Source organism: Papaver somniferum, chromosome 6, assembly GCF_003573695.1.
Source record: "Papaver somniferum cultivar HN1 chromosome 6, ASM357369v1, whole genome shotgun sequence".
Lineage (NCBI taxonomy): Eukaryota > Viridiplantae > Streptophyta > Magnoliopsida > Ranunculales > Papaveraceae > Papaver > Papaver somniferum.
In genome coordinates, this window is record NC_039363.1 from 76,205,329 (window position 1) to 76,217,496 (window position 12,168).

At 37.0% G+C, this 12,168-nt stretch overlaps 1 protein-coding gene across 10 annotated transcripts; it reads right to left on the reverse strand.

Annotated features, from left to right (window-relative positions):
• Positions 1 to 514: 514 nt before the first annotated feature.
• On the reverse strand, positions 515 to 5,904 carry LOC113288035. Of its 10 annotated transcripts, none has more exons than XR_003330437.1 (7): positions 5,465 to 5,904; positions 5,308 to 5,380; positions 3,221 to 3,270; positions 2,059 to 2,191; positions 1,744 to 1,823; positions 1,211 to 1,332; positions 515 to 1,019 (listed from the first exon to the last, which is right to left on the reverse strand). XR_003330437.1 is itself a non-coding variant. In XM_026536969.1 (7 exons), the coding sequence occupies exons 2-7, from the start codon at positions 5,547 to 5,549 to the stop codon at positions 967 to 969; spliced, it is 474 nt and encodes a 157-aa protein (XP_026392754.1). In that variant the 5' UTR covers positions 5,550 to 5,596; positions 5,740 to 5,904; the 3' UTR covers positions 515 to 966. The 10 variants fall into 10 exon arrangements, 5 of the variants coding, with proteins under 5 accessions (XP_026392754.1, XP_026392753.1, XP_026392757.1 ...); XM_026536969.1 differs by lacking the exon at positions 1,211 to 1,332 and having other exon boundaries at positions 5,465 to 5,596; positions 5,740 to 5,904; XM_026536968.1 differs by lacking the exon at positions 1,211 to 1,332 and having other exon boundaries at positions 5,465 to 5,599; positions 5,740 to 5,904.
• Positions 5,905 to 12,168: the final 6,264 nt, after the last annotated feature.

Genomic DNA, 12,168 nt, shown 5'->3' on the forward strand with positions numbered 1-12,168 from the left:
ACAAAACCTACTAACCACATACTCGAAAGAATAAGATGGGTTTTCTCTTCTCTCTCTTGAACTCTGATACCATGTGGACATCAAGAGAGAGTGAATGGTAGTGATAAATTTTGTAAAGTTACAACTATACCCTTAAAGGAACATTGTAGTTTATGTTTCTTATTAACATGCAATATTAAATGTTAGCTCGATAACTATAGGAAGCAGCACCAGTGTGCAAATTTGCCGTGGTGCTTTTGTAGCTGTAGATATTAACAGCCAAGCATGCTTGGAAGAACGGCTTTCGTAGTATAAGGATTGCACAGCAACTTCCTCACTTTCAGTTCCACCATCTATACCTATCAAAGGACCCTATCTTTATCTCTAAGAAGTTGTTGGCAACAAATGAGACCAACGGAATAAGAAGTTGCTGCTAAAATTTTGGTCGAAAAAATGTGTATTTCTTATATAATTAGTTTGATTTGAAGGTCCACTATTAGTTTGGTTCGAAGGTCCACAGTTCGAAATGGTGTACTGGAAAAGCAATTAATCACTCTTTATACAATACAACATACCTCTAAGTTCATTTGAACGACAACCTCTATGGTGGATCACTCACCATGTGCTCAACCACTTCCTGCACACCTTATATATACCTTCTCAATGCACAAATGCTAAGAAGTCTTGATCCCACTGGCTAAAAATTTGCAAAAATAATCACAATATCAACATAATACGCTATTTAGTCGCTAAACAAATCTAGCAAAATCAAATGGCAAGCACGATTTGCAATTACTCTTTGTAGGACTCTCATAGTATTGGATATTTCTTCCCATCAAAAGTAACCTGATTTGCTTTCTTGCTTTCACGTACTTGTTCTTGGCATTAAACTTTTGTCCACAAAGTACAATCGCGATATTCTCACATATCCTACAATCGCAACCTTGTAAATTTGAAACGCATTGAAGATCCTTACCGTCTGATATCTCAAGGCACCATCACTTTAAAGTGGACAACAGAAACCACACTTTGAACAAAGCCTGCAGAATCAGCAACTATTAAAACAAAGCAAAAAGAAAAATGGAGAGAATCAGCGGAGATCACATAAAATCAAATAATTTTGCTGCGCACCACCCTATGATCAGGTGTAGCCTAGGAAACTATCACGCGTGCAAGGGAAAGAGAGTTCCTCTTGCTGCAATAGCTCACTCTCTATCTCTCCGCCTCTTACCTCAAGATAAAATTATCCACATAAATCTCCCCACTCTGCAAGTCTATTATCGTTGCATCGGAAGAGTAATACTCAATACGTTCAAGAGAACAGAAGTAGCAACGCAGTTGAATGTTTCCCAGCTGTAAGGGTTCTCCGAGTCAAAAGCGGCAAGGATAACACGATATGGAAATTGTTTCAAAAGCATACTCAGTCTTAGAACTATCACGTTCTCAGAAGCATTAATGTCCTCAAGCGGATGAATATTCTATATATGCTGCTTTATAGGTTCAGTAAGGAAGTTAAGTTATATGTTACAATAACATGCCAATTGGGCATTTAAGGAACTCTCCGCATGGTAATCTGAGCAAACCCTTACGACAATACGTTACTGTAAAAGTACCAACAAACAACTAACACAATCATACGTGGAACAAATTAGGAGATAACTTTACCCAGTAAACAAAACACAAATGAAAACTCTAGGTACAGTTAAACCATACACACTTACTGAACATCTTATAACTACATAAAAATTAGCAGAATGAACTTACATATGTTCAGTGATAAACTACCGTGTGTAGCTCTGAAACTTGAATTGAATGCTGGGCATCCAAGAACACCTCCCCCAAGCCTGCAAAATTCTTTTGGAAGTAACAATGTATGTGTTTGAAGTGCAAAACCCAAATGCAAGACTCACAAAAGTATAATGCTTGCAACCCAAAAGTAGCAAACACCACGAATCAAAGCTTTATATCTTTTGCCGATGTATTTACATAGTTAAAATGACCAAATGATGTTTTAACTTTGAAAGTTACAAATTGAAACTCGATTAAATGGACCATGCTTGCACGATAAACATCATTTACCAGATTATGAGAAAAACTGAAAATGTGTCTGCGACAACGAAGAACGGTCCATGACTTTGTTTGTCATCAGGAGTTGCTATCACTTTCACTCTTTGAATCGTAAGCTCAAGGTCAAACAACACATGTGTAACATCTGCAACAGCAGTTAAACTTCCATTTCAGCACCATAAAGAACCAAATCGCTATAAATAAATAAATGTTTCAAAGTATACAATCATTGGCCTATCATTAACGTGTAACAACCCCATCGATAGTTTACCCAATTAAGGTAAAACAGCTGCTACCCTAAAGAAGTTAAATTGAATTCAATCCAAAAAAAAATTTAATATATATATTCATCAGCTTTAGCCTATTAAAGAAAATTTTAATTCAATTCAATCCAGATCATTTGAGCTAATCATCTGCTTGTACCGCCTACTATTTAAGATTTCTCAATAAAAAGCATATATGCAAAAAAAAAAAAGGTTGATAGTCTACCAAATGATCAGCGAAATTATGGAACTTAGAGAATGAAAGTAAAGAATTGAAATCGTGAATCTAACTCCATTAGCTCCATCAACCTCGCATTAGCAAAACTATAATATTAATAAACTTTATCAAACATTCTTTAAGAAAATGCTGAGTTATTTTAAATTCATGTAAAATCAGCTACAAATTAATGATCTGAAAACCTAAACTATCTGCTTAATCGAAATTAAAAAGCTATTAAAATCCTAACAATCCCTCAAACAAACAATATCATCATCGAAGCAATGAACCAATAGTTTAGATTACTTGCCAGTAGGTTAACTAAATCTGAAGGTCAAAGGTCAAAGTTTAACTAAAAATACCTTAATAGGAACTGCATCCTATGATAAATCTGAAGTAGGCATTTCCACGAACTGTATATGCAGTACAATCCATCTCCTCCAGTAAGATCAAAGGTCAAAGTTTAACTAAAAATACCTTAATAGGAACTACATCCTATGATAAATCTGAAGTAGGCAATTCCACGAACTGTATATGCAGTACAATCCATCAGCATAAACATCATTTTAAAAAAATTAATCAGTGGGTATTGAATCCAAATTGTCATTTTCTGACAACTCTTAAATTCTACATCATTCAAACGCAAAAAATCCCATAACCTTTGCGCTTTATAAAAAAAGACAGATTTTAGTACCTTCCGGCTGACGAAATACCCTCGGTATGGTGAAGAAATGTGTCAACAACCTGCACATATAGAGAGAAAGAGCATCATATTTTAATTAGAGAAAATGGAGATTAGCGAAAATGAGTGGAGGGAGAACTTGAGCCAAGCCCAGCTGATATTTACTATGAAAGAACCAATGAATCCCGAGAAACAATGCGAGGGAAAAGAAATTAACACATCAGACTAACCAATTTTTTCTAGAGATGAATCAAATGGCAAATTCTCAGTTACGCATTATCAGACAATATATATTTCTCGGGTAAGCAAAGAAGAAACCCACACACATTACTTAACTGTAAATGAACTCAAGGTCACTCAGCCTATAAATCCAGTTTATGATCACAGGATTATATCGGACTCCTTTTTCTATTTTTTTTTTTTACCTTCAAAAAAATAATAGAAAAAAGAGTCCAATATAATCATGTGCTCATAAACTGTTTTTGAGATGTTTCTGAAGCATATAATAAAACTAATTCTGTCATAACAGAATCCATGCAAGCATTTTCTTTAATTCTAAAGGTTGTGTTATGTGATATCCATCACACATTAAAATGTAAACTAAACTAATATTATGCCGTTCAAAGTTTGTTCTTCATCCAAATCTTAAATACAATGTTAGACATGATCAGCAGAGTAAAATTGTAGATAAATTGTTAGTCGGAACTTCTTAGAGATTGTGCACCATCACAGATAGATCATTGATACCTAATATCTGGCGAAGATTTATTCTAAGCCATGAGCATACAATAGCAAGTTCACATGTAGCAATCTCAGTGAGCAACATTTTCATCTTCAGTAAGTTGCCCCTGAAATCATCCAAACATGGATTACCTCGATGATGCTCTTTACTCTTTCAAAAACATTTTGGCAGTTACAAATAGTAAGTCATCGTCATAAAATGCCGGAAAGACTAATGAAGGATATCTGACTCACCTTGGCTAACTTATAATCTATGTAGTGGCCTTTCTTTCCCCAACCTATAACTACTGGATGTGATTGTAGAAGGACAAATGCTATCCCAAAAAATAAGAACATGGCAAAATGATATGTTCAATACGCAACGGGCACATCATTATGCAAATAAGAATCTTTCAATACGCAATGGGCGCTTTAAACAACGCATTATCAAATAATCTTTTTACTTTCTCATTCAAATGAAAACACTGCTGTCTCAATGAAAATCTCAATCGGTACTAATCTACTAAAACGACCCACTCACTCTACATTATGGACGTGTTTAAGATCACTCAATCAAACTTGGATCAATTCAAATTCAAGACTTGCATGGACAATAATAGTGATTTATGACGAAAATAAAAACATTATACACAATTCAAAAAAAAATTAACTTCAGTTTCAACTTCAAACTACACACCTTAATGCTTGAATAAAACTTAGTTTAAACTTCAAACTACACACCTTAATGCTTGAATAAAACTTAGTTTAAAGTTGGTTTATGTGAATGAAAATCTGAGAGTTGCTCATGGTAATGCTATATCTGCGCTCTTTTTGGTCTTCTATTTCTCGGGTGATTTGAGTTGTTCAACATCTGGTACAACAACCATCGGTTCATATGAGTTACTGGGAGAGAAGTACACTGAACATCAACTTAAGAACTTGGAACTACCTAAAATTGGGAGAGAAGTACACTCATTGGTGATTCTCATCCTTTAATGAAATTGATTCTACCCGTCCTTTAATGGAATCCATGAGCATTTCAGTAAAACTAAACCCTTTAATGGTCTACTCATCCTAGACCATGGCCTATCTAGAAGACACAAACCTCAAGATAGTCGGTTCATATGATTTGAGTTGTTCTGCATCTGGTACAACAACCATCGGTTCATATGAGTTACTGGGAGAGAAGTACACTGAACACCAACTTAAGAACTTGGAACTACCTAAAATTGGGAGAGAAGTACACTCATTGGTTATTCTCATCCTTTAATGAAATTGATTCTACCCGTCCTTTAATGGAATCCATGAGCATTACAGTAAAACTAAACCCTTTAATGGTCTACTCATCCTATACCATGGCCTATCTAGAAGACACAAACCTCAAGATAGTCCATATAATTCGAATAAAATATCTTATTGGTACGAGCCAACCAAAGCAGTAGCTCAACATCTCTGAAAAGAAAAGGAAAGAAAAATCGTAAAGTACATAATCTTAAAACAGTAGTTGTATAAGGGTATAGAAATCCAACAACTCACTTGAGCTTCTTTGCAATGCCAGCAATGTACTTCCCCTGGTAAAAAGATCGTCCAAGTTCGAGCTCAGTTGGTTGTCTTGGTCCATCCAAGCAAAAATTCCTGCACCATCTCAAAAATCCCATAACGATTTACCTGCTGGAAGAGACAATAGAGGCCATAACGATTATAATCACTAAAAAGGGGCAAAAAGATTAGGGGTTAGGTTTTCTTCGCAACAATTTCTTCTTCCTCCGAAAATAAATCCTATAATCGATTATAAAATCAGATTTACGAACCGTAGACATGAAAGTTGTAACCAATTAACGATGCAAAATCTAGTTTTTTTGTGTGGATTATGGGAGGATTTGTATCTTCTTTAGGTTTAGGTTTAAGATCGGTTACTCAAAAAATCTGGTCGAAGTGTTTTAAGAGAGGAAGAGAAGAACAGAGAGAGAGCATGTTATCCGGAAAAATCTGGTCGTGATATTTTAGAGCTACCGACTAATAATAACGACCATGATCATCCATCCATCGACGGCCTCAGAGAGCGGAGAGCACGGCCCACAAACTTAATATAATTACTTGAAGTTTCCCAGCCGTCCAAACAAAAGCTCCATCGGGAGCTTCCTGACCGTCGGATCGGGTCCCCATTAGATCTGTCCATCCTTTGACTCTTTGATCACAGAGTCAAAGTGCATGTCCTTTTATAGGGATAATTTGCGTTACCTTCCCTGGAGAAGATCATAATTTGAGTTACCTCCCTACAGAACAAATATTAGTAAAACCTCCTCTCGTCACTTTTTCCATCCAAACCCGGTTAGCTGAGTCAGCTGCTTCGTACAGTTGGATGCTCTTAGGGGAGGTAACTCAAATTATGATCTTCTCCAGGGGAGGTAACTCAAATTATGATCTTCTCAGCTAACCGGATTTGGATGGAAAAAGTGACGAGAGGAGGTTTTACTAATATTTATTCTGTAGGGGAGGTAACTCAAATTATGATCTTCTCCAGAGGAGGTAACGCAAATTAACCCACTTTTTATAACGATGATTTTTGTTATATTCTTAGACTAAACCCGTATCCAACTGACCGTAACAGCCGACAAAAAATTCATATCACTTAAAAAAAATTACAAAAAATTAATCCATGGAATGGAAGTTTAGGGACGAAGAAAAGTTATTGGGTTGCCTCAAATATATTTTTGAAGTAATAATTGTAATCACAAAGTATAAAACATCAAAAGTTTTTAAAACCCAGCATGCTTCATCAAAATAATTCACAACTATTCAATAAAAACTAATATTTCAAATTCAATTCCATGCAAATAATCAAATAATAATATTGCAATAAATAATAAAATTAGAATTATACCAATCAATATGGATCAATGGCTTCCTCCATCGTCTCGGATAATGGGTTTAGCTCCTCATCCCAAAAACACACTCACAAGATAAATTCATGGCTAAAATAGGTGTTTTTATTGATATATATAAGATGAAACAGGAATTAGCAACGCTGCAGAAGTGTTACAGCGTCACTGTTACAAAGGGGTAAGTGCTGAAAATTAAACGATAGTTTTCTGTTGCTGTAAAACAACGACACCCGTTTCTGTTTTAAGACTGTTGAAGAACGACTGCCTTAGCAGGTCTGTTCTTCCTCTTCTTCTTCCTCCTCGAACAGCAGCAGCAGCACTGTAACTCTCTGTAATCGCTTCTCCTCGGCTCTCCTCGACTTTAAACTCTCTCCTAAGGTTTTCCAACCCTTTTTATGACTTGAAACCACTCTTATATATCCCACAGACCCCAAATATCTCGTATAAATTCAAGATTTCTTATCCGTGCAGTTAAGAGAATATCTCTCTTCAATCCTCCATGTACGCGTCTTCTGACCTCTTCTGAGTTATCTAAACTCTCCAAACTCCAACTAATACTTGAACAGGACCAGGTACATCCATATCCTGGCGTCAAAGTCCTCCAGAAATCTATCAACAGAGAGACGTGTTCTGTTTCAAGTTTAGAAGATTTTTGAGAGATTTCTGGAGGACTTTGACGCCAGGATATGGATGTACCTGGTCCTGTTCAAGTATTAGTTGGAGTTTGGAGAGTTTAGATAACTCAGAAGAGGTCAGAAGACGCGTACATGGAGGATTGAAGAGAGATATTCTCTTAACTGCACGGAGAAGAAATCTTGAATTTATACGAGATATTTGGGGTCTGTGGGATATATAAGAGTGGTTTCAAGTCATAAAAAGGGTTGAAAAACCTTAGGAGAGAGTTTAGAGTCGAGGAGAGCCGAGGAGAAGCGATTACAGAGAGTTACAGTGCTGCTTCTGCTGCTGTTCGAGGAGGAAGAAGAAGAGGAAGAACAGACCTGCTAAGGCAGTCGTTCTTCAACAGTCTTAAAACAGAAACGGGTGTCGTTGTTTTACAGCAACAGAAAACTATCGTTTAATTTTCAGCACTTACCCCTTTGTAACAGTGACGCTGTAACACTTCTGCAGCGTTGCTAATTCCTGTTTCATCTTATATACATCAATAAAAACACCTATTTTAGCCATGAATTTATCTTGTGAGTGTGTTTTTGGGATGAGGAGCTAAACCCATTATCCGAGACGATGGAGGAAGCCATTGATCCATATTGATTGGTATAATTCTAATTTTATTATTTATTGCAATATTATTATTTGATTATTTGCATGGAATTGAATTTAAAATATTAGTTTTTATTGAATAGTTGTGAATTATTTTGATGAAGCATGTTGGGTTTTAAAAACTTTTGATGTTTTATACTTTGTGATTACAATTATTACTTCAAAAATATATTTGAGGCAAATATTAGAATTATTTTTAAAGATAGAATTGCATGAATATTATTTAGAGTTTAATATTTATTTGGTCAATGGTGGAATCCTAGTCTTGGTATTTTTCTCCAAAACTTTGAATTATTTTATTTAGTTGCCTGTTTAATTTAAATCTAAAAATTGCTTTCTTCACAAGTCTGAAAAGAACCCAGTTTTTACCACAACTACAATCACTATTTGATAAACCATCAAATTTTTGGCGCCGCTGCCGGGGACCTGTGTTTAGTTAGCATTTTTTAGATTTATTTTTTTTTATTTATTTGTTCTTCTTTACGTTTCTGTTTTTTTGTCTTTTTCTTTCAGATTCTTGAAGTTGGAGCAAAAGAAATTTTTGCCAAAGTTTTTGGTGGACATTTAAAGACGTGGAGTAAAAGGCAAAGCAAAAGGAGCAAAAGAAGAAGAATTTTTTTTATTTTTAAACCCTACGGAAGGGTATCCTTAAATATAAACTGTGTGCAGGGAAGGACGACGATTACGATATCGTCTCGGCCCCTCGGGTTCGCACACGACATATGAATCGTGGCCCGAGTCGACAACAACGGTTCATCCCCCGTCTGGTACGGGAGGTAAGTCCAATCGAAACACTCGCGAATCTCCTGCAAGCGGGTTACTGGACTCCTTAAGGTGAATATATGCTGAGGACTTGAATATGGACTGTTTTTAAATTCCTAGTAAAGGGCAAGGGCTGGACCATATAAGATAAGGGTTCGGATTTCATCACCGCTCCCTTCTTGCCCGCCTTAGGAAAACGAAACCTAAAGCGAACATAAGCCTAAAATTTGGACTAGAAAGAGACCTATAGGGTATCGAGCTTAACAGGACAATCATTCGAAAAATATTGGTTACTCTTTTAAGCACACCTCGAAGTTTTTGACGGTTTCTTCGAGTTGAATGCGTGACTGCGCCGCATTGGATCGGTGAGGTTTTGGGTATCAAAGCTCCACTGAGCTTCCCTCGCCTCGATTCAACTTGCTTAAACTCAGATTGATTCCAGAGGGGTTTGCTTAAATTGTAACGAATTCCCTTTCGAAGGATTAGAAGCTGGTCTAGAAACAATCTAAGTGGAGCCATCATGCTTGTTGTTTGTTAGAAATCTTTAGGTTTGCTGTGGTAAAGTCGAGTCAGCCTGTTGTGTGATTGCTAGAACCTTCCTGTTAGGATTTTTATTTCTTTTTGAATTCTTTTTAGTGTATGCCCGATTTTGTTAATAGGGCTTGGAAAAGAGATACTCTAAGTCGATTGATTAGCGAAAAACCTAGTAGTTATTCTGATTTAAGAAGGGAGCTCGAAGACTCTTCTTTGGAGAGCCCTGTTTTTGGAAACTTCAGTTTTGATAATTTATCTCTGAGTGACAAAAGTACCCCTAGTACTTCTGTTGTGCCAGCGATGGCAACTTTGAAAGATTACATGTTCCCAACTAGGACCAACCGAGCTTCATGCATTAAATTGCCAGCCACTACTGCTAATTTCGAGATAAAACCTAGTATTATTCAGATGATCCCTATATTCTTAGGAAAGGATGATGAGAACCCTTATTTTCATATTAGGGACTTTGAGGAAATTTGTGGTACAATTAGAATGAAAGACCTTACTGATGAAGTCTTGAAACTTAAAATGTTTCCTTTTTCCTTGAGAGATAAAGCCAAGACCTGGCTGAACAACCTACCATCTGAATCCATTGAAACATGGCAGGAACTTATTGCTGCTTTCTATATGAAATTCTACCCTAAGCATAAAACTGCAGCTGTTAGGCAGAAAATTAGTGCTAGTGTGCAACAAGAGGGAGAGTCTCTTTATAGGTTTTTAGAGCGATTCAATGATCTCCTATCTCAGTGTCCTCACCATGGATTTGATAATATGAAACTCGTACAAATTATTTATGATGGTTTAGACTATTCGACCAAATCCATGGTTGAGTCTATGTGCGCTGGTGAGTTCACTAGTAAAAATGTTGATGATGCTTTTACCTTCTTAGGAGCTATCGCTGAAAAATCCCAACAGTGGGAATCTTGTATTGAACCCCCTAAAAGACTCTTAGTCAATAGAAGTAGCACCAATGTGGTAGATACAAGTTTTGGTTCAGATGCTAAGTTTGCTGCTTTATCTAGAAGGTTAGAAGCTTTGGAAATGGGCCAGTCTAAAAATAGGTCCCTTGTTGAACCTAATAGAGCCTCTCAAGTCTCTAGTTGTGGAATAGAGCCCGATAATTCATTTTGGGAAGGTCAGGTTAGTGAAGAGCAAGCCCATGTTGTCTATACCAATGCTAGGTTTGAGAACCGTCAGAAGTTTGACCCATACTCAGAAACCTACAACCCTGGTTGGAGAAACCATCCTAATTTCTCTTGGTCTAAGGGCCAGAGTCAAGGCCAGTCTAGCAATTCTCAGCCTCCCCCAGGTTTTGGTTTTAAGAACTCTTCAGGTCAAACCCAGTTTCAGAACACTTCCGAGAGAAAGATCTCTACCTTAGAGGATACTCTCACTATGTTAGAAAATAACCATGAAATGCTAACAAAGAACCACGTGAGATTTCAACAAGAAACTAGGCAAGAATTGAAGAATAATTCCCAGAGTCTTGCCAAATTAGAACTTCAAGTAGGACAAATAGCTAAGTTCATAAGTGAGAAAGAAGATGGAAGGTTCCCTAGTCGTACTGATCCCAACCCAAAAGGAGAGAAATCGTACAATCATGTGAATGCTGTCACAACCCTTAGGAGTGGAAAGAAAGTTGACAACAAGGTTGCCATGCCTGATAGTGAACATGTTGTAGTTCACCCTGCTGAGCCAGAAAATGAGGAGACTGATAGAGTCTCCAAAGAGACCAATGAGGGTCATGTTAAGCCCGGCTTTGTTCCCAGAGCCCCGTTTCCCCAGCTTCTAGTTCCGACTAAGAGGGAGTCCAACTTTAATGATATATTGGAGGTTTTTAAGAAGGTTAATATCAACCTTCCATTATTATATGCAATTAGGCAGATTCCCTCTTATGCCAAGTTCCTTAAAGACTTGTGTACGCGAAAGCGTAAGCTCAGTGTCCAGAAGAAAGCCTTCATAGCTAGTCATGTGAGTTCTATTATTCAGAATACCACTACTCCTAAGTATAAAGACCCAGGGTCCCCTACCATTGCTTGTACAATAGGTAAGTACCGTGTTGAGAAAGCTTTGCTTGACTTAGGAGCCAGTGTGAATTTACTTGCATATCATGTGTACCTTAAGCTAGGACTTGGTGAGATGAAACTTACCCAGATGACACTTCAGTTAGATGATAGGTCCGTTAAAATTCCTCGTGGTGTGATCGAGGATGTTCTCATAGCACTACAAAAAAGTGAGGGTATTGCCACACATCTTTTCCACACAGCAGCGTACGATGTGGCAATAAGAGGGTTTTAGCCTCAACACACGATTGGTGTGGCATAAACAGACTCCTTTTGCCGCAACAAAGAATGGGCGTGGCAAAATAATACTCTTTTGCGTCATGCAGGCTAGTGGTGCGGCAATAAAACAAGTTATTGCCACACCGATGTGGCAACACGATGAAAATGATATTATTAAATCTATTTTCAATAATATTTCGTATTAAGTAAAATTGAAATTAGTTTTGGAAAAAATCCAGCCCCGATATTCCTTCTAAAATCCTCGTGAAAATCATCAAAACTCCTCCTAACCTTGGCCTAAAAACAACATGATCTCATTTCGTATAGAAAAACCGAACCATCTTCCTTCTACTCTTCTCCCAACCTCAATGGAAGAAAACTAGGGTATCAGCTCCCTTCTCTCTGTCGAAAAAGGTAATCAGAAAACTAGGCTTCCGATTTCAACTTAAATTTGGGTCTTATAATTCCGGATGTTTGTTATTCAATTTGATTTTAAGAA

Bases quoted from the DNA above. Each gene is read 5' to 3' on its own strand.
- LOC113288035 (XM_026536969.1), bottom strand. From the start codon at position 5,549: ATGGACCAAGACAACCAACTGAGCTCGAACTTGGACGATCTTTTTACC. The intron at 3,271-5,307 runs GTTTGTGTCTTC...CTATATGTGCAG, and splicing joins ATTATATGGACTATCTTGAG to GTTGTTGACACATTTCTTCA. The intron at 1,020-1,743 runs GTAAGTTCATTC...CTGATTCTGCAG, and splicing joins TAGTTTATCACTGAACATAT to GCTTTGTTCAAAGTGTGGTT.